The 22,670-nt window shown below is 44.1% G+C and overlaps 2 protein-coding genes and 1 long non-coding RNA gene across 6 annotated transcripts in view; 2 read left to right on the top strand and 1 right to left on the bottom strand.

Annotated features, from left to right (window-relative positions):
* Positions 1-347: 347 nt before the first annotated feature.
* Positions 348-16,415, bottom strand: cbx1b (chromobox homolog 1b (HP1 beta homolog Drosophila)). 3 transcript variants are annotated; one of them, XM_068013624.1, is made up of 5 exons: positions 16,349-16,415; positions 7,445-7,619; positions 5,429-5,603; positions 3,504-3,598; positions 348-2,893 (listed from the first exon to the last, which is right to left on the bottom strand). In XM_068013624.1, the coding sequence occupies exons 1-5, from the start codon at positions 16,350-16,352 to the stop codon at positions 2,752-2,754; spliced, it is 591 nt and encodes a 196-aa protein (XP_067869725.1). In that variant the 5' UTR covers positions 16,353-16,415; the 3' UTR covers positions 348-2,751. The 3 variants fall into 3 exon arrangements, with proteins under 3 accessions (XP_067869725.1, XP_067869726.1, XP_067869727.1); XM_068013625.1 differs by having other exon boundaries at positions 3,504-3,595; XM_068013626.1 differs by lacking the exon at positions 16,349-16,415 and adding an exon at positions 15,317-15,462.
* On the top strand, positions 2,616-11,583 carry LOC137348238 (uncharacterized). The gene is made up of 3 exons (XR_010969105.1): positions 2,616-2,906; positions 5,119-5,407; positions 11,376-11,583. It is a non-coding gene; the product is annotated as an uncharacterized lncRNA (long non-coding RNA).
* A 21-nt stretch (positions 16,416-16,436) lies between the features above and the next one.
* Positions 16,437-22,670, top strand: part of LOC137348236 (sorting nexin-11-like) — a 128,080-nt gene continuing 121,846 nt past the window's right edge. For both annotated transcript variants that reach the window (XM_068013621.1, XM_068013622.1), the window contains exon 1: positions 16,437-16,509. The gene's annotated coding sequence lies outside the window, so the exon portion shown is untranslated. The remainder of the gene's footprint in view (positions 16,510-22,670) is intronic.

The raw sequence follows: 22,670 nt of genomic DNA, 5'->3' as shown, positions 1-22,670 counted from the left end.
CTGTTTGAACGTTATCCCCAACCCAGAGACTGGTCAAATATTGCATTCCCCTCAGTTTGGACCTCAATTTCTCCTCGCCAATTAAAAAGTGATTTAATTAAAGCAAAAATACTGAAAATCTGAAATAAAAACAACGTGGCAGAAATACTGCTGGTCAGGCAGCATCTAGAGAGAGGTGGGATACAAAGAGTCACTGATCTGAAACATTAATGGTTTCTCTTTCTGGAGATCCTGCCTGACTTGAGCATTTCCAGCATTTTGTTTTTATTTCAGATTTCCACATCAGCAGTACTCTGCTCTCAGATTAATACTTCCAGTTCCAAAAAAAAAAAACAGGATTCAGGCAGTGTTTTTCCTGTTTTATTACACAATAATATTTGCGCACCTGTTAAACAATACACGGGGTGCAGTGTTGCAGGAGCAGTTATCACAATACTTAATAGGAATTCTACAAAAACAGATCCTTTAAAACCAGCTAAAATCAGTTCTCCCCCTCTAAAAGACAACATTTGATGATTTAATGTGAATCGGACAGAAAAGCTGCAATGTATGAAAACTAGGAAAGTGGCACTAATACTTTAGTTTCCATGCTTATATTTTTCCTTCCACAAATACCTCAGACAAACATACCGCATCACCCTCCCCCCATCACGATTATAAAGATTACTAATGAAAACATAATCAGTCTTACTCCAGTAACACAAGAACACTTTGTCGAAGCAATACTTTTTCTGCATTAGGACAGTGTTGGATTTCTGAAGTTATAGCCAGTTGGGAGGGGCCATCATGGAAAAAGCAGCCAGATCCCTTTTCCAGGCCTACAGTACATGGATTATATTGGATGACAGACTCTTTCTCTCCTCCCTCCCCTGAATAAACAAAACATGGCTAATATTCAAAGAATCAGAATCCTACAGGGCAATTAAAAAAAAAAGACAGCTTTTTTTTTGGTTTGATTTGTGACTTTGCTACTGACTTAGTTAAATCCACCTCTCCTTCCCCCACTCACCATCCACTGACTGTGACATCCCCAAAAACAGTATCTTAGGAGAGGGAGCAGTTATTACCTAATGACCCAGTGATGCACTCAGGTATCTGTACTACACAACTTCCTTCTACACCCAGACAGGTTTAACAGATATGAAAGTACAGGTTAAGTAAGAGGTTTCAACAACAGAAGCAACCGAGTCAATAATGAAGTTATTCTGGGACCAAATGAGCTGGTGGAGTTCCTGTCTCTTGGGAGTTGGTCAACATTCCCAGAGTGAGTGCAACTCCTCCTAGTACCTACTGTATTGTTCCCCGTCTGGCCACATGCTGCCATGCTCTGCGCAACTGTCTGGAAATAAAGGATTGAATTTTCATGGCATGGAAATACAGATCTTCAAAAGGTCAATAGTCTAGGGATGGAGAGACTGAGACAGTGGGGTCTTTTCTTGGTTGGAATCACATAACCTGCACCATCATAACCCGTGTGAGACTGAGTGAGTAGAAGCAGGAAATGCTGGAAAGGCACAGTGAAACAGATGGGGGTAATGCTTCAGGTTTTAAACCTCTACCTGACCACAAAAAACCCCCCAAAAAACAACCCACACCCAAAAAAACTCGCTTCTTCTCTGTCCCAATGCCACAGACTGCTGCACTTTCTGCAGTTCTGTCAGCGCTACATGTCTGCATTCCTCCCACAATCTCGGGAAGGCCCAGAGATTCAGTCACGAGGCTGTGGAAGCTCAAGAGTGAACAGGTATTAATACAAGTAAAAATCAAAAATTTAACGTTGCCTATGACACAAGAACAGCGACCAGTCTTCTGGTGTAAAGACTCTATCTTAAGCAACAGATTTCAAAGGCAATTGGCAATCTCAAGAATTTGACCTTTAAGGTATACCTATCCAACCATATTTGACCTCTAAAGAATGCCTGCCTCACCAACTGGGGTTTATTGTTTCATTATAAAAGCAGCCTGTGCCAGCTCGACAAGAGGAGAGTCTTTCACTACAACTCAAACACTATCTAAAAACAAAGACAAAAATCCAAGGGAGGGAGGCTGTGAATATCACCGCACCCCCCGCAAGTTGGTTTAAAGTATCACCCAGCTCCCTTGTTATCCAGTGTTCTTCAGAGGCCATCTTTGTATCCTGTGTGAAGTGGGTGGGCGGGCAGCAAATGAGGCTCCCAATGGCAGAATACTCGTGAGTAGGAGCCACTGAATTCCCCCCCACCCCCAAATCAAGGTGCGAATACAACCATCAGACATCCACTCAGGAGTTTCTAAAGTAGTTGCCACACCTCACAAAATACCAGTCTCAAATTCCACCCAAGCTGCCCCTCAGATCTGGAACATGCAAAGGAAAAGGATGGGGTGAGGGAGGGAGGGGAAGAATTTCAACCAAAACCACTGTACTATATTAAAAGAGGCTACTATTTAATGTAACATCAGCCCCTACAGACTCCTTTTTCTTTCAAGAACTCAAACCCTATGCTACAAGCCAAGGTAACTAATCTAACTGGCTTCTACAATCAGTTGTTATCCAAAATCTGGAGGAAAAAAAAATTATGCTGCATTTAAAAACACAACGTGTCCCGTCCCCTTGCAATCGGTGACAATGATATGGGTTTGAAAGGAGTTGAGAAAAGGTACACCCGGAGAACTATACACCTGTACAACTGAAAACAACTTTCTGAAAAGTCGGGATTATTTTCTCATCTTGTAAAGTATTAAATGGTAGGTGAGTGAGCCCCTCTCCCTTGGTTACTTTTCTTCCTTCTTTTCTTCCTCTTCAGATGGGTACGAATGCCACGTCAGACGCTCCTCATAAAACGAGATAACCACCTGAGGACATTTGACGTTTGCCTCTTTTGCCGGAACCAAATCAGCCTCATCAGAATTTTTCCTGGATGGAGAAAGTAAATCAAAAAGTTTGTTATTAGAAACACATTTTAATCTGACCTGGTCTGATATCTGCAATTACACAATATACCCAGTCATATCAGAAACTCACATCAACTCCTTGAATTTAGACAGGTTTCTTTTTGGTGAATGCTTTGTGTTCAGGGTCAGGAGCTAATATTGCGGACTTGAACATTCTCCATTAAATTCTTCCAGTCAAAGTACAGCATGGCTCAGGTGATGAAGGGTTTATCTCCCTTCTGTCATCTTCCACAGAAGCACCAACACTATTTCCCCAAGGGGAAAAAACATTGTGGGCTATAGGGAAAGAGCAGGGGAGTGGGGCTAATTGGATAGCTCTTTCAAAGAGCCAGCACAGGTGCGGCAGGCCGAATGGCCTCCTTGTATACTGTATGATTCTATTCTATGATGGCTCTCTCTGGCCCTCCACTACAGCCACCCTTTGGCTCCTGAGTTGTTAGTTTAGTGCTAGTTAGGGGCAGTATTGTGGATTCCATCCATACATCAAGCTCTTTTTGTCTTTTGCCACAGCGACTTCATTCAGTGAGAGATTAAAAACCAGTCAGAAATGAATCTTAAAAGCTGGAACTCACCACTTCATGAGGAACATGAGTTCTCCACTTGAGTCTGTCGCCCCAATAATACGCTCTGGCTCCAGTCCCCTGGCAAAACCCCTTGGCTTTTCCTGCTGCAAGAGAAACACGTTAGACCTCGACCGGGGCGGAGATGGTGTGCCTGACCTGAAAGATTTTCTCACTGTGTGGATTTTTTTGGTTCACAGAGACAGCCAAGTTTTCCTAGTACAACGGGGTGAGGGTCATCCTAGCTCAAAGGGTTATCTGGAGAATCCCAAACTTCACTCTAACCCTCTAGGTCCCATAAAGCTTCCCAGGTTTCCTGGGCCTGGATACTGCCAAGCCACTGGGATCTGGTACTGAATGTGTCAGTGAATTCAATCTTTCATTGCCAAGAGTTGTTATCACTGAGCAACGTCGAACCCAACAGAGCCTGCTTACTTCCTCCTTCATGCCCCCCACCCCCACACCTGAGGTTATAAACTAGCTACTCACAAAGGGATGGTAGTTTAAATAGCTGTTTCACACAATTTGCTTTTATTCTCTTGATACAAGATCCAGACTGTCCTCTGGCCAATTCCAAGTCCTTCACAATGGTGTGACAGGAACCCCAGGGCAAGGGACAGGTATGGAGGAGAGAATGGAGTCACGATTTCCACTCCAGACTGGTTGACAGGGCCCTCATCATATCTAACCCATTTCCAAAACTTCTGTTCTCAACCATTCCCCTCCTTCCCAGAGCCATGATAAGGGTTCCCCTTGTCCTCACCTTCCACCCCACCAGCCTCAGTATTCAAACAGTTCATAGAACCATTTCTATCACCCCCAGTGTGATGCCACCACTATACCCATCTTCCCCTCCTCTTTCAGCATTCTGAAGGGACCATCCCTCTGCGATATCCTGATCCACTCCTCAATCATCCCCAACATCCACGCCCCTTCCCACAGCATCTTTCCATGCATGCACAGGAGATGCAACGCCTGCCCTTTTTCCTCCTCCCTTCTCACCATCCAAGGCCCCGGACACTCCTTTCAAGTGAAATAGCAATTTAGTATACTGTATTCGCTGCTCACGATGCAGTCTGCTCTACATTAGGGAGACCAAACGCAGATTGGGTGACCGTTTTGCGGAACACCGTTAAGTCCACAAGCATGATCCCGAGATTCCAGTGGCCTGCCATTTTAATTCTCCACCTTGCTCTCATGCTGACCTCTCTGTCCTCCGCCTACTGCAGTGTTCCAATGAAGGTCAATGCAAGCTTGAGGAACAGCACCTCATCTATCGATTAGACACTTTACAGCCTTCTGGACTCACTGAATTCAACAATTTCCTTTTCTTTGCATGTTTCAGTTTTATTCTAGTTTTTCTCTTGTTTTTGCTTTTGCACGGCAGCTGTTCATTCTGCCATTCACACCTCCTCTAGACACATTTTGTTTCCTTTCTTGTCCCATTACCACTCCCTTTGGCTCTGCATCACCAACTCTTGTCATTTAACATCTCTTGTCTTCCCCTGATCACAGACCTGCTCTTTTATTCTTTTTCCACCCTCCCTAACACCTATTACATTTAAATTGTTCCCAGATCCGATGAAAGGTCATCGACCTGAAATGTTAACTCTGTTTCTCACCACAGATGCAGTGCCCGACCTGAATATTTTCAGCATTTTCGGTTTTCATTTCATGATTCTATCTCCGTATGACAGAGAAACATTGAAGAAATGGGCAAATACACACTAACTCTCATCACCAGAATAATTCTACAAAACCTCACTCAGAGATTACAGCAAAGGAGCAGACCATTTATGACTTGCAACATGAAGATTTTGAAAATTTTCCAAAGCTTTTACTCTTTAATAAGCACGCTGCATTCTCAGTTTAAGGCTCGTTCTGTGCTGAAGATGGAACAGCAGGCAATGGTGAAGGTAAGATGCACATTCACTAACCTCTTCTCTCTTCTTCTTGTTTTTATTTTCCTCAGTTTCAGTATCTGACTCTGCTTTCCGCTTGGGCCCCTCTGTTTTATCTATGCCATCGTGTGCTATTTTCTGGGACTGTAAGAACTCTGCGATGAGATCAGGGCAGTCAAGGTTCTCTTCAGGCTCCCATGTGTTGTCATCACTGGAAAATAATTCAGGTTACAGACTGCAGGATACTAGCAATTTGAAACACTGCGATTCATCTGGTCTATAAACACTGCCCCATATTGGAATACTGTGAACAGGCATCACCCAGAAAAGATCAGCTCCCCTTTTGTTGGGAATCTGCAGCAGGGATATAACTGGTGCAAGGTTAGAGGTGCGGGGGATAAATTTCATATAATGCCACGAATCCATATCAGGACTATATTACATTTTGCATCTAGCTTCCCTCAGCACAGCACGGCACAGAACGCATCAGACTTGTTATCAAATGCATGCCTTCTACACACAGTAGTGAGGTATCCAAAAACACAAGCCAGGCTGTAATACTGTGCAACATCATACATTGCAAGTGATACAGCCCAAACATGGCAGATATTGAGCACAGCAGGACTCTAGCCCTACTTCAGCATAACTCACCATTATCCACAAGGATTTAGCCTCCACTGCTCTGACAGTACACCCCAACCAGGCACTGACAGGGGAGATCACAAAAGCAAACCCATGACCCAACGCCGCAATGTCTGTGTACCCCGTGAACAGCTTAGTCGGGTCAGATTCTCTCAAAATCTCATCCTTCTACCCAAAAAAAGCATTTTCAGAATAACTGAATTGAAGTGACCCAGCGAATCAATATGCTGTGCAGTTGTATGGAACTGGAGACCCAGAGAAAGAGGGGCCTCACTTTACCCATGGGACTGTGAGGAGGTCGGTGATTGCATTTTGTGTGGCAGTGCAGTGGGCCTTAGATTTCGAATTTATTTTTGGGTGGGGTGAGGCAGTGGAAGATTCCATCTAATTGTTTAGTGATGGCGACAGTGGGTGGATGGGCGATTATCCACTCTGTGCTCCAAGAGTTAAACACATTCGATAGCTTTGCTACAAATGGCGACAGAGAAATCTCTCTGTCCCCCTCCTTATCCAGTGACCAAGGACAGTTAATGTGCATGTGGCTCGAGTAAGGACAGGACCTGACTTGGCCATGATGCTCCTCATGACGGAACAGCCTTCTGACGCTCACTGCTCTCATAGAAATAAGGAGGCCACTCAGCCCCTCAAGCCTGTTTCACCATTCAATAAAAACATGGCTGATCTGTATCTTAACTCCACCCAAACACCTTGGCTCCATATCCATTCATATTCTTGTCTAGTTTAAAAAGAGATCGATCTTAGATTTAAAATTATGAATAGAGCTAGCACCTACTGCTTTTTGTGGGAAAGGGTTCCAACCTTCTACTACTAGTTGTGTGTAGAAGTGTTTCCTAACTACACTCCTGAATGGCCTGGCTCTGATTCTGTCCAATTGATTATGCCCCCTTGACCTAGACTCCCCACCATCAGCAGAAAATGTTTCTATCTGCCCTATCTATTCCTTTCAAAATCCTAAAAACTTCAATCAAATCATGCTTTAACTGTCCATATTCCAGGAATACCTGGAAGTTACAACATGGAAACAGGCCATTCCACCCAATCACTGTTGGTATTTATCCTCCTCCACATGACCAAACAGTTCTAATTACATTTACTCACCGTTTCTGTACCTTTTCATTCATCCACCTATTCAATCTAATCCTGAATGCTGGCATAATTCCAACATCAACCACTAATTCTGGAAGTGAATTCTATAGCCTCAACTCTCCTGCCACCAATTCTAAATCTTCCATTTAATCTTGGTGATACAGCCCCTCAACTACCTTGGTATAGTTTAGGTAATATTTTGGTGAATCTGCGCTGCGCTCCTTCCAAGGCCGATAGGAAGAACGGTCATTTAGCTAGGCCAGGGATTGCGAATGAAGCCAGTGTAGTTTGTTAAACACTCACTCTGAGAATCCTTTCCACTTCAGCAGATATTCCACTTTTCCCTTCACGATACGTCTATCCAGTACTTTTTCCACCACGTACTCTTCCTCCTCCTCCTCTAGAACCTCCTCCACTTTTTTCTTGTTTTGCTTTTTCCCCATTGTGTCCAGTCTTAAATTGAGAAGTGAGGCTGAGGCTGTTAAAAAAAAAAAAACCACCAGTTAACTAGATTTCAAATTTGGACAAGCAATGAGGAGAGGGCTCCCGTCAATCAGAATGCACCAACTGTCCCCACTTTCTTTTTAAAATATGAAACTGCTGTGCAAATACTCTGTAACTGAGCACCATATGCAACCTCACAGGATGCAAGGAACGGAGACAATTTTGAAATTCTCATACTGGTCCATAGCCTCTCCTCTCCCTATCTCTTTAACCTCCTCCAAACTTCGAGATTTCTGCACTCCTCCAACTCTGGTCTCGAGCATCCCCAATTTTAATCGCTCTATGATTGGCAGCCGTGCCTCTAGCTGCCAACTTCTGGAATGTCTTCCTTAAACCTCTCTGACTATCTACCTCTCCTCAAGATGCTTCTTAAAACCTACCTCTTTGACCAAACTTTGGGTCACCTGTCCAAATATCTCCTGACATAGCTTGGTTACAAATTTTGTTGAAAAATCATTCCTGTGAAGTGTCGTGGGCCCTTTTACTGCATTAAAGATGCTATATAAATGCAAGTTGTTGTTGTACATAACCAATAGCATGTGGGAGATGTGGCAGAGCTGCAAAAAAAAAAGTTAAAGGCACATTGTCAGGCAGTGTAAAAGGAGCTTTGCTTCACATCTGACTCGTGCCACACTTGACAACACTGCAATTTAGAACAAATATTTATCCCCCCCCCACCCCCAGGTCTAGAGCCCCAATTCCTAAATGAAGGACTTAAGACAAGCTCCAGCCCTCCTGTAGAAGAAAAGTTACAGCAAGCCAAGTGGAACTGAACACATGCAACAGCACAGTTTGCAGAAACTGGACTAGACATAAACTGTTAATAGACAGTTAGCAAGGCTGAAAACAAAATGAGAAGTTCCAGGTTTACAAATCACTTGCACGTTTAACTCATCACTGCAACTGCCCAGCTCCCCATCCCTCGCTCCTCACCTACTTCCCACCCCTCGCTCCTCACCTGCACTGAAGGGCAATTTTTTTGACAAAGGCAATAAAATTAATAAAATCTATTTACATTTCAGAGGAAACAAAAACAAAGTCGGTACATCAAAAAGTCAATTTACAAAATAAAGACAAATTGTGGATTTTTTTTTGGCTGCATAATTTGAAACCACAAGCCCTGGGCAGAATAGAAATGATTAGGTAATTCTCCCATCTCATAACTGGAAGACGCACTGCTGTAAGTGACTGGGATAGATTTTATGCACACAATGTGTATTATGTAACTATCCTCCTCTCGCTGCATTTTTCAGGAGAAATATTTGGGCTTTATTGAGACTGTTAGCTTTAAGCCCCATACAGCCTTGTTTGACACAGTGGTGTCAATACTTAATCTATATTGAGCCAGAATTTGCTGAATTGCCCAGTTTGTCAGTGCACGCTGTTACTCAGACATTTGTGCTCCCCATTAAAATGCCACTCTATTGACACCACAATTTTCTGCAATGTGGATCACTCTAAGGCATAGTAAGGTTTGTGACAAATCAGTGAACTCGTGTATGGTGCAACCAAAGGCTGACACTGCATATATTGCACATGACTCTGTAGGCACCGTAACTCAGATTGAGATATCACAGCTCCCAATGCTTTGAAAATCAGCTTTCAAATATTAATAAGTTAAAAAAAATTGGGAAAAAAAATCTTTCATATCTGCATATCACCCCAAGGAAAAGATCAAGATTTTAGGAATGAGATCCACTTGGATAGATCAGTGAGACAGGCTGATGGGGACTGAGAGGGCATGGGCTCCCCTGTAGGAGACACAGGTGGTCAAAGCAATGAGCTCCATATTCCACATACGGGGTGGGGGAGGGGAGGGAAACCAGTGCAGAAAGAAATTCAACAATCAAACTATGGCAGGCAAGCTAAGCATACTCAAGGCTTCAATTCAGAACTGTGATAAGTAACAGCAAAAGTTCTCGGTCATGTTTTCTTAAAATAAAAAAGAATGGGTGGAGCTGGAAAGCAGTTGTCCTAATTCAGTGTTTATAGAGTGGGGGATGTTAGGTGTAATGTCATTTGCTCAAATCAGACCCAAAAGAATAGTCAAAGTCTATACCTTCTCATCGGCCGGTTGATAAATTTGATGAAGAAAACATTCCAACGACTAAAAGAAATCTGTCAGATCGACACCTGTTCTTCACTCAAAGAAGCCCATCGATTTACTTTCTCAGTTCCCAGCCCTCCTATGCTGTACTAGAAAACTCTCACCCACCCCTGTGCCCCCAGGACAGCCACCACTGTGGAGCTCCAGCTATCACCTCCCCTCTGGAGCCAGTCAGACAGAAGATGGGTCTGACCTGTTTGCAGGTGGGGCGCGAAGGGAAGTTTGGTACAACAGGGTCCCCCTGTCGCCTGCGAAGCTATGCTGATTTCCCAGCCAGCATAAGGATGACTGGGAGCAGGCCTACAGGGGTCTGCACCAGTGAGGGAGGATGGTGCAGCAACATACTGGAAATTTGTGACATGTGGGGTTCATCAACAGACAGGTGGCTGTCCTCTGTGGTGGGCTGCACAGTGTCAGGAGGTTGCCACTAATGACTGAGAAACCCACAACTGTGCCAGTGCCCATGTCCTGGTTATGTCAACCTGCCCCATCCAAGCACAGGCTGCAGGTGAGCAGGAATGCAGCAGGTGTCAGGACCACCTCCTTCCACCCCCAGGCTAAATGCTAGATGCACAAGCCTGGCAGGATCCGGCTGCTTAGAGTCACTGTCCGATGAAGCAGCCAGGAGTGACTCCATCACAGGAATCAGATCACACCTACACCCCATGTTCCCTTGAAGCAGCATCTGGAACCACCCATGTCCCTAATCCTGAGTGCAGGGTACTGTTACACAAAGGAATAAGGTGCTCCATTGCATGCAGAGTGATAGGAGCAGGAGGCTATTCAGCCAGAGTCTGCTCCTACATTCAATTAGATCATGGCAGATCTCTTTCTCAACTCATTTACCCGCCTTAGTTCCATATTCCTCTAAACCCTAACCCAACAAAAATCTCTCATTCTTGAGTGTTCCACAAGTCTCCACAGCCTTTTGAGGGAGGGTTTTCCAGATTTCTACTAGCTTTTATATGGATTATGTCTTCTTGTTCTGGATTCCCCCACCAGAGGGAACTGTTTCTCTGTATCTACCCTGTCAAATTCTTTTAACATTCGAAACACCTCCATCATCCCCCAATCTTCTAAACTCATACAAGCAAAGTTTATGCAACCAGTCCTCACAATTTAACCCTCTGAGCTCTGATATCATTCTGTTGAATCTCCAAGACCAATATATCCTTCCTGAGGTGCTGTGCCCAGAACTGAACAGTAACTCCAGATGGGGTCTAACTAAGGATCTGTACAACTGAAACATCATTTCCACTCCCTTGAAATAAAGATCAACATTCCATAGCCATTTTGATTGCCTTTTGTACCTGTCCACTGACTTTTAATGACTTGTGTACTTGGCCTCCCAAATCTGTTTGCCCCTGCACTATTCCTGGTTTCTGACCATTTAGAAAATGCTGTCTTCCTTCGGTTCATTCTCCCCCTCAACTGTACTTGAGGGTGCCTTCAAACTGTACAATCTGTTGCAAATTTCAAATTGCTGTTCAGGTTATAAAAATTTGGCACGTTTTGCTATATCAAAATTGTTTTATTACTGTGGAACAAGTTTACATTTAAAGTGTTACAGGAATTTTTTCTGAACAATTTATAAAAATACTTTACAACTGATTGCTTCAACAGTGTCACCACTGTTGGCCTTGTGCTCCTGGGCCACTTTCCATGTTGCACTGTGCTCCTGCCCAGCGGTGTTGCTGTGCGTAGAGGGATTGCACCTCACCTTGTGTCTGCCCGCTTTACTTTTCAGTCGTTGTCTCGTGTTGACTTATTCTGGTGAGTTTACTGTTTTTTTTTAAATCATCGTTTACACTGATGTGGTTTGTTGACCAGTGATGTACTGAATAAAATTCATTGTTTAAATCTTTGTCCATGTTTGTGTTTGCAACACCACAGGAATCGTACCACAGAGAAATTATTCCTGACTTTGAGCCACCTCGCTGATGGGATTTCTTGGGGGTGCAGGGGTGGGGGTGGAGATGAAGAGCTATCATTGGTCCAAATACTCAATGATCAGAAGTTTCGTGGGTTCAAGACCCACTCCAGAGACTTGAGCCCATAATCCAGGCTGGTGTTTCAATGCAGTATTGAGGGAGTGCTGTACTATCAGAGGTGCTGCCTTTGAGATGAGATGTTAAACTGAGGCACTGTCTACCCCCTCAGGTGGATGCAAAAGGATTCCCATGGCACTATTTCAAAGAACAGCAGGAAAGTTCTCCTTGGTGTCCTAATCAATATTTATCCCTCAACCAACATCACTAAAACAGATAATCTGGTCATTAGCATATTGCTGTTTATGGGATCTTGCTGTGTGCAAACTGGCTGCCATGTTTCCTACATTACACCAATGACTACACTTCAAAACAGGGTACTTCACTGGCTATGATGCATTTTGGGACATGCTGAGGTTGTGAAAGGTGATATATAAATGCAAAACTCTGTTTCAATTGTATCAAGCTGCTTATTGGTAAGTAAGGATAGGGCGATAAAGGCCAGCTTTGATAGCAACCCCACATCCTAAGAATGAACTTTAAAAAAAGCAAATCCAGACCAGGCTCCATTTCTGAATGTCAGAGAGAAGAGAATATTTAAATCTCATTCCTCCTCTTCCCCACCCTGCACCCCTAAAACAATCATCTGAGCTCAAAGTTTGACCAGTAAACTTGTAGCTAATGGACCTGAGAGAGGAAGGCTGGATCCCAGCACCAACAGGTGTCTCAGCAGCAATATTCACTGCCACAGAGGAAGCTCATTTGTGAGCATGTATGCCCAAGATTTCAGAAGTGCCAGGGAGCTGGTCAAGGGGTGACAGGTTTCGGAGAGTAGCAGCAACCAGAATTTTCATTTTATAGATAGGTCACAACCCAAGGACATCCAAGAGCACATTGCCAGCAACTAAATACGTTATGTAATCACTGTTGCAATATAGGAAAAAAGCTTTTGCTAAATGTGGCAGGACACTGCATCAAGCCTACTGCATAAAGTATGACACCTCTAACCGAAAGTAATTGAACAAAGCAACACTGAACAGTAAAAGCAAAATAACTGCAAGAATACATTGAATATTTCAGCCAAGGGGCTAAGATTACCCACAGCCATTACTGATTCAGACGTTTCAGTATCATCGCTCGTTAAAAACTAACACGCTCTCCTAATTCCAGCCAGCATGCTCAGTTTCCATCCCCCTCCAAAAAATCCTCCCAACAGAGCGAAAGTTTCTCTGTGGAACATGAATATTCAAATGAGTGCCACTGGGTCACAGCACTGGTAGCGAACAGTCTGATTATCAAATCATCTGGTTAGAACATTTGTCAGTTTAACAGAGATGAATGATTCTTTTAAAAAAAGTGTCAGTGCAGATATGGAAATGTTGACAGAGGAAGGGAAAAGCAGCAGCAGCAATACAAGAGGAAAGCTGGCACACCAAGCTTTTGTGGCCCAGAAAGGAATGCAACCCTGCTCCTCTCACATGGACGTGCTGCCACATTAAACCTGAAATACAGCTCAACCCAGGCTAGCTGGCTGAAATTTACAGCCTGTATCCCAACTTAACTGTGCATAGCTTGCAGCTGCTAGGCAACAAGAACAGGGAGGCAGGAGTTCAGGTCTGAAGTCAAAGCCCCCTACCCTGAGGTGAACCCTGCAAAATTCAGTCCAGTGTCATAAGTAAAGAAAGTTCTCAAAACGACAGTGGCATTTTAAGATGAAACTCAGTGAAAGTCAACTAGAACCCTCCACCCCCCCCCCCCCCCCCCCCCACACACACACCTCAGGGAAATGATCCTGACCAAGGCCAACATGCAGAACACCTATCGGTACACACCAATGACTTTGCTAAACCTTTGTTCCAGACATAATTTGTCTGGGAGATCAGTGTCCGTGAGCCTATATTTACACTACTAAATCTTGGCACGGTTATCTTCAGATTGTAGACTCTCAAGCCACTGAGTGTGTTACCAGGATAAGAGAGACAGGTGTTAACACAAACCTTGGAAACCAGCTCACAGACTGGGTCTCCTGGAATCTGAATTAAAACAGCAACAGTGTAAGAGCAGCTTTAGTTCAAACTCTGAGTGCCACTGCAAAGCAGTGATATTTCTCATTAAAAAAAATCTCTCCCTCTCCTGGTCATCATCTCCTTCCAGGTATAAATCTTTTGTACACTTAGCTTTTGAGTGTCATTTTAGTTTCAGGCTTATTATCTGTAGCTGAGCTCCAGTTAATGTGACAGCCCCGAAGCCAGTACCAACCAAAATAGTGGTTTCAATGTGATCCTGTCCCACATCACAGCCAGTTTCACAGCACTTGCGTAGCATGGCACATTCCATTGTATCCTGGCAACACTTTCAGAATATTCTACTTAAATAACATGAAGCACAGCAATTTGGGTGCATCACCTCATCGAGCAGATCAACAGCAGGTTACTCTGTTGCAGAGTAGTTACTAGAGGTTTTGATTAAAGTGTGAAGCCCGTCACAGAGGTAGCATTTTTAACTCAGTCAGAAGATTGTGGATTAAGTCCACTCATCTAGGCTGACACTTCAAAGCTGTATTGAGGGAGTGCTGCATCAGAGGTGATGTCTTTTGGATGAGATGTTAATCAGAGGTGTCATCTGCCCTCTCAGATGAGCGTAAAACATCCTACAACAATTTTGAAAGAGTTTTCTCCCCCGGTGTCCTCACCAATATTTATCCTTCAACCCACATCTCTGAAAAATACGACCAATCTCACACTGCTGTTTGTGGGAGCTTACTGAGCACTAATTGTCTGCTGCGTTTCCTATATTACAACAGTGACTACACTTCAAAAAGTACTTTACTGGCTGTAATGCACTTTGTGACATCCTGAGGTTGTGAAAGGCGCAATATATTTTGGCACCAGTCAAGAAGCTGCTGCTGAGCCTCTACCGATGAGCTGGCCGATGAGGGTGTGACTGGGGAAAAAGCTCTCTTCCCTCACACGCGCTGCTCTATGGGCCAGAAAGATGTGCACTAATAACATGATTCCCAGCAAAATAAATTATTGGATGAATGCTGCTGACCACAAACAGCAATGTGATAATGACCAGATCATCTGTTTTAGTGATAAAAACTCCTCCGTGGACCTGAAACATTAACTTGATTTCTCTCTCCACAGATGCTGCCTGACCTGAAAAATGACTATATTTCCATTATTTTGCTTTAGTGATGTTGGCTGAGGGACAAATACAGCCAGGATACCAGGGAGAACACCCTGCTCTTCTTCAAAATAGTGTCCATTGGATCTTTTACACCCGAGAGGGCAAACAGGGTCTCCGACAGTGTCGCACTCCCTCGGTGCTGCACTAGAGTGTCGGCCTAGATTTTGTGGTCAAGTCTCTGGAGTGGGGCTTGAACCCGCAACCTCCTGGCTCAAGAGGTCAGAATGCCACCCACTGAGCCTCAACTGACACCTTAAATTGGACGGAGAATGCAGCAGTATTTAATGGCGTGGATTTTTTGGTTAAGTTAATGTAACGAGTCCCCGTTAAGCTGCAGGTGGTGTTTGCAACTTTAAAAAGGTAACGTTTAAAAATGCAAACCCGTACCTTTTAAAAAAGGAGCGACCGACGGTAATAATGTATTTAAACCGTCTTCTAATCCCACGATTATTGTGCCTAAGAAAACAAATCTTTCAAATATAAACCTATTTGGTAAAATTAAAAAAACACACACAAACAAAAGGCTTCTTCACAACCCGCCACGGTGATCGAATGCGGCGAGTGCGCAGGCGCGGGAAATTCCAACATGGAGGCGGCCACCCCCCGCGGAGCTTGCCGGGAAATGTAGTTCCCGCCAGTCGGCGTCGCCTCCCAACATCCCCCGCGAGGCGAGTGAACCGCTTCGGCCAAATGGGCCCCGAAATTCCTAATAAACCCGGGCTTCACTCAGATTTACATCCCCAATCCTCCCCGGTGCCAGGTGATGGGGCACCCTGGCTCGAAAAATGAGAATTTGGGCACCGTTTGCCGCTGAAGCGCCCGCCCATGCGCAGTGAGGCGCCGCCACAGACGGACTACAAACCGCGCGCGGCAGAAATCCATTACAAAAACAGAATTTAAAAAAAAAACCCTGCTTTTAAAAAAAATGCAAAGCGGTTGAAAAAAGAAACATCGGGTGTTAAAATGCATTTAAAACCAGCTGCATAAAGTAAATAAACACGGAGCATGAAGCATATTCTTTTATTGCTCCTGCGACGGCGCATGCGCACTCATGGAAGCAAGTTTATGTATTAAAACAAAATTTACGTTTTTAAAAAATAAATTTTGGCGTGAGATTTTAAATTAAAACTTTGAGCGCGGCGGCGATGACCACCGCGACCGAGAGAAGGAAAGAAACACGTTTAAGCGATAAATAAACGGAGCCGAGGCCTAGGTCGAGGGATCGGCACAAAAACCCCGAGACACAATAAAGCCCGAGGCCGCCTTCAGGCAGCGCCGGCCGCCCTCTCCTCACAACTACCCCACTGCCGCTTGAAAATTAAAGAGAGAGCACAAACCAAGGAAGGAATCCCAGATTAAAGAAAAAAAATAAAAATATGTTCCTTTTAAAAAAAAAATTAAAGAGTGGAAGTGCTTTACCCATCTTGCCGCTGAAGATGGTGGCTGCCGGGGAGTCGGAACTAATCTGCGACGATGGGCGAGTAGCCGGACCTGTGGAGGAGGCGGACCCGGGGCGGGGGGGGTGGTGGTGGGGGAAGGCTGCCGCTGCTGCACTCCGGTACAACATTTACTGTCCTGAGGTAAATTGTCGGCCTTTCGTGGGCCGCGCTGCAAAAATCTCCGCTAATTGTCAACTGCTGCAAATTAGCTCCAGCTTTTATAACTGATCATTTGACGGCTGCATATTTATTTTATAAATCGTTTATTTTTTGCAGAGAGGCTGCGGATTGCGCGGTTCTGTTAATTAGGATTGTCAAAAGGAATCAATTAAACCATCGGCTCTTCCGATACCCTCCTCGCCGGTCACTTATTTTCTTCTCTAAACTTCAGCTCATCCAAAACTCTGCTGCCGGGTTCGTCCACCTAAGCACCCACTGTGCTCGCTGACCAACATTGGCAACGTCTAGATTTAAAAATTCTCATCCTTGTTTTCAAAACTCCCCCATGTCCTCGCCCCACCCTATCTGTGTAAACTCTTCTAGTCCCGCAGCCCTCCGAGATAACTGCGCTGTTCCAGTTCTGACCTCTTGTACATCCCCAATTTTAATCGCTCCAGCATTGGTTTCCGTGATAAAAATAAGAAATGCTGGAACCACTCAGCACTCACCACACCTGCTGAGTGGTTCCAGCATTTCTTGTTTTTATTTCAGATTTCCAGCATCCACAGTATTTTGCTTTCATTTTATTGGTTTCCGTGACTTCAGCTGACTGGGCCCCATGTTCTGGAATTCCCTCATAAACCCCTCTGCCTTTCCCTCTTCCTTCTTGACCAAACTCTTGGTCATCTCTCCTAATATATTCCTGTGTTGTTCAGTGTCAAATTCTGTCTGATTTACCCACCTGTGAACTATGTTAAAGCTGCTATATAAATGCAGCTCGTTATGAGTCCCCTTTTTAAAAGGACACAATGTTCCAAATTATAATAAAAATATTTTTTTAAAACTTATAAAATTATAATTTTGTTTCCTGCCTCCACTATGCAATCCAGTTCCTGCAGTACCCATCTGTCTCAGAAAGGGCGGCACGGGACCCGGGTTCAATTCTGGGTACTGCCTGTGCGGAGTTTGCAAGTTCTCCCTGTGACCACGTGGGTTTTCGCCGGGTGCTCCGGTTTCCTTGGACATTATAAATTGCCCCTAATGTAGTTAGGTGGTAGGGAATATGGGATTACTGTAGGGTTAGTATAAATGAGTGGTTGTTGGTCGGCACCGACTCTGTGGGTCGAAGGGCCTGTTTCAGTGCTGTATCTCTAAATATAAAAATATAAACATAAAGTTTCAAGTGCACCAGCAGACACTGCACTTGCCCTCTTCAAGGGTACCCGTGCCTGGGATATAGCTGCGGAAGAGAGGCAAAGCAGCTGGAGCAAACAACTCCCAGCTGCTATGCCCGTCTGGACCCTGCTCCTCGGCCATTGGCCAGAAGCAGACTCCAGGAGGGAGTCCCTTGACCTTCCTGCACAACCTCCCCTCCACAATAGGTGACCAAAAATCAGGAACTTGGGGAATGAAGAAATTGAGGAGCAGCCCCTTAAAATAGTGGAAGCAGAGATGTGCAGCCCGTCACGCTTTGTGTGAACGTGAAACACAGACTTAGCAGATTGTGTGGTCTGCTCAGCTCCAAGGAATGGGCCTTTTCTAATAAAAACCAGAAGGATGACCCAGAGTCATCAAACAAAATCTGAACAGGGATACAACTGATAGAAAACAGAATCATAAAAAAAGTAACTTACTAAATTAAATAATAATGTTGTCACCTGCCTCCAATATGCCTTTCAGTGCACACAGGTCACGAAAGCCACAAGTGTACCAGCGCATATGGTGTGCTTCTCCAGGGAGTGGGATTAATGCTCCCCTGACAGTCAAGCTCTTAATCAGATGGAGTCAATCCAATTAAAGCAGGGACTTGGACTAGAAATTTGGGATCAATTTTTGATAAATTTTATATTGTTCAGCAATGGCACTGGTGGATGACTCCTCGTGGCTTTTTCAAGACAAACCTGTTTCATGTCCAGTGGGCACTGGCACAGATTCAATGGCATTGTGGATCTGACCTGGCAAGTGGCAGGTGTGTAACTTGCAAGTGATTTCACTCTTAGCTGGGTCAGCCATGCTCTTTTGTTAATGGGAGCCCTCCTGAAAAGAGGGTGCTTGATGATCGAATGGTGGCATCTGGCGTAATCTGATGTCATCCTCACTTGCCAACTTAAAATAGATCTCACTTTGAGCAGGAGAATCTGCTGTTTTATAACACCAAGAGTGTCACTGCCACTAAATGCATAATGTATTATCAGGGCTGCTGATTTACAGTGACTGATAAGGTCAAATTCTGCTCTGTGAAATCATCAAAGTTTATCAGAAAAAATGTTTTAGGATGTAAAAAAGAATTTGCATTTATATATCACCTGTCTCATCATCAGGATGTCCCAAATACTTTGCAGCCTAGAATTACTTTTGATGTGTAGTCACTGCTGTAATGCAGCAGCCAGCTTGCGCACAAGCAAGGTTCCATGAACAGTGAGTCTGTTTCAGTAATGTTGGTTGAGGAAGAAAATTCATTGTCTTTTTTGGAAAAGTGCTGTGGTTCTTTTATATCCACATGAACAGGAGAGTAGGCCCTTTGTGTTAAAATCTTATCCAAAAGATGCCACTTTCACCTTTGCGGCACTCTCTCAGTACTGCTACAGTGAGTTGACAGCATGGAGTATCTGCTGAAGTCCTGGAGTGGAGCTTGACCCAAAGTGATGGGTGTTAGCGCTGAGAAGTGTCTGCATCTATCACTTACAGTTCATGTGTAGGAGAGATTAGATAACACAGTAAAGATACATGCTGTCTCAACTATGTGATTAATCTCAGTCCTGAAAGGAACACCCTTTGTGCACCAGTGCTGCATTTTTCCACTGCCCAAATTTGCCATCCTGCGGTCTTTTGAAGTGATATGCCAATTAGTATCTCCTCGAAATGTATAAAATTCTTCGAGGGCTTGACAGGGAAGATGCTGAGAGGCTGTTTGCCTGGCTGGAGAGTATGGAAGTAGCAACATAGTTTCAGGATAAGGGATCGGCCATTTCAGATTGAGATAAGGAGGGTTGTGAATCTTCATAATTCCCTACCCCAGAGGGCTGTGGATGCTCAGTTGTTGAATGTATTCAAGACTGGGATCAATAGATTTTTGGGCACTAAGGGAATCGGGGATAGGACGGGAAGGCAGAGTTGAGGTCAAAGATCAGCAATAATATTGAATAGTGGAGCATCCTTGAGGTGCTGTATGGCCGACTCCTGCTCCTATTCCATATGTTCTTATTAGTACTAAATTAAAAGGCAGTTTTGCAGTGCAGATCAATGCTGACTGGTTACTGGGTTGAGATTGACCACCTGATTCTTAAGCCAGCCAACAGAGGAGATTTTATTTGAACTCAAGTTCCAGAGGTGACACATAGTATGCTAACCTCAATTACTAAGTCCCCACTGCTGATTTTAAAAAAGGACTCCCTATTGTGAAAGATTTCAGTCTTTGCTGCAGCACAGTTCCCTGGACTCCAGTCACTTTCTGCTCCCTCTTCTAAGCAGCTAGTACTCGTAAGAGCCATGACAGTAACTGTTTGATCGGGCTTGGGGGAGTAGGGGGTTGTCATGGGCGTGGGGTAGGGCATCACAGCTGAGCCCAACCTCCACAGATGTCCCACTGAGATCAGCCAGTTCTGGACAGATTGGGCATCAAACCTTGGACTTTCCTGGTCTGTATTTACTGGATACACTTGCTGAGCCAGTGAGTGAGCAACAATTAATTTTTAGTTGGTGATTATCCTTCTAATCTGTGACTGTCTGTAATTTACACAGTTCAGAGTTTTGTGGAAATTGTCTTTCTGTGGCCAGAGGAAACTGGAAAGAGTTGACCTTTGAACAATGTCAGTATTTCTGCACCTGAAGCTATCAGGTGATGCTGATGGTTAAGAAAAAGCTCAAGTGTGTTGACGCTATGTGTAATGACCACTTGTTTTTGAGATTCAAACAAAAAAAGTGTTGAAAATGGTAAGCTAATATCATCATTTTTTGGCCTGTTTGTATAGCGAATGTCAATGCCAAGAGAGCTGATTGAGATAAGTTGCTGAGCCCAACAACTGAAGGAGCTGAATTACAAAAGAGGGCTTCTGCCAGGCTCACAGGAAGTGCAGGTTGGAAAATTGAGCTTACAGTGATGAAGTTGTACCTCTGACCCACAGTCCTTGCAAGTGCGGTGTTCTTGCTGGGAGTATGGGTCAGAGAATCGAAGTAATGACATTGTTGCCCTATCTCTGAGCTCTGATCCCTGCAACAATTTTGCTGCTGAGAGCAAGGGTTGGTAATTAGTGTTATAGAGTCAGCCCCTCCAGCAGGGCTTGCTCGTTGGAAGCATGGGATTGCAGAGTTAACTGTACAAAAGTAACCCAGACCACTTCGTTAATTTTGTCGTGGCAGCTGTCTAAACCAGGCTGCTGGTTTAATCAGTGTGACCCCTCCTTCTTTCTGATTTCTACCAATGATTTTGCAGGCTCACTGTTTAAAAGGCTCATCTACTATAATTGGCTGTATAATTGCAAAATGGAATTCTGCCAACTCTTATCCTGAGAACCTCCCTCAGACTACACTTCCTCCAACAAGCTGCAGCCTTGAAAACCCACAAGCTTGGTGCCGCTAATTGCTACTTCATGATTTATGGGGAACAGGCAGGAAAGTGGAGTTGAGGCGAAGATCAGATCAACATGATCTTATTGAATGGCAGAGCAGGCTCAAGGGGGCATATAGTCTACTCCTGCTCCTATTCTTCTGTTCTTATACCTGTTGTCACCTCCCTTACTTGTTTCAGCCTTGCACTGTAGATCGTGGCCCTTCAATATGATTTTCCAATTTAAAAGGACTATTAAGTTCAGCAATTACAATCTGATCTAAATTAGTGAAAGATTAAAAATCAGGACAATATTCTCTTCCTCTCTCCCTCCTCCCTGGATTTTCTCAAACCATTCTCCAAACTCTTAGTGAAGAACTTGGTAGCTGTGTCTCTCAGTATCACTGTGGAGAGGCCACTATGCATCTGACACTTTCATTACTTTCATAACTGTCAGCTGTGGTTCAGTTGGTAGTGCTCTTGCTTCTGAGTCAAAATGTTTAGAGCCATATTTAGTGTGGAGCTCCCAGTGCAGTACTGAGGGATTGCTGCATTGTCAGAGGTGCAGTATTTTGGATGAGACGTCAAACTGAGGCCCTGTCTGACCTCGCAGGTGGATATAAAAGATCTTAAGGCACTAAGAGCAGGGGATTTCTTCCCGGTGTCCTGATCAATATTGATCAGTCAGCTAACTTAACTAAAAAAAACAGTTATCTGGTCGCTATCATATTGCTGTTTGTAGGACCAATACTTTGGGATGTCCTGAAAAGTGCTATTTAAATGTAAATCTTTTTGTCTGGGTCTATGTCACCATGCGATGCTCACCACATCTTATTCCGAACTATGTTTGGATTCTCTTATTGTCATTGTGCAGCAAAGAGTGACAGCTCTCTTTGGGCTCGCCACCCAATTGTACCAAACTTCTCACCCTTGGGCTTGTGCTTCCCTTTTCTGTTAATTTGTAATTTTCTCCCAGCGTTTCCTGATGTTGCTGACTCTTGCTAGGATATAATTACCTGGGTATCATCCATCCTCTGGTACCTTGCCCAATTAACCATTCTGTATAAGCCTGGACAGTGAGTATTGACAGGCTGTGGAAGACTTCACAACCGAGCCCAATCAGGTCTTCACCTGGGGTTAGATCTTGACTTTGTGCAATACTGTCAAATTGGTGATAGCAAAGCAGCTGCTTGTTTTTTTTTATCCTTCGGGCTTTTTATTTCCAAAATAAAAATTGGAAGAGATGTAAAAAAATCAAGAACAACTTGTATTTATATAACACCTTTATCGTAGTAAAACATCCCAAGATGCTTCACAGGAGCCTTATCAGACAAAATTTGACACTGTGCTACATAAAGATATTAGGACAGGTGACCAAAATCTTGGTCAAAGAGGTAGGTTTTAATGAGCGCTGTAAAGGAGGAAAGAGAGGCGGAGAGGCGGAGCTGTTTAGGGAGGGAATTCCAGAGCTTAGGGCCCAGGCAATCAAAGGCACGACTGCCCATGGAAAGTTGAAGGAAATTGGGGATGGGAAAGAGGCCAGAAGAGGAGTACAGAGATCTCAGTGGGTTGTGGAGCTGGAGGAGGTTACAGAAAT

This window comes from Heterodontus francisci, chromosome 33 (assembly GCF_036365525.1).
Source record: "Heterodontus francisci isolate sHetFra1 chromosome 33, sHetFra1.hap1, whole genome shotgun sequence".
NCBI lineage: Eukaryota > Metazoa > Chordata > Chondrichthyes > Heterodontiformes > Heterodontidae > Heterodontus > Heterodontus francisci.
Note: the sequence above shows the minus strand (reverse complement) of the source record. Positions and strands in the feature narration are given on the sequence as shown.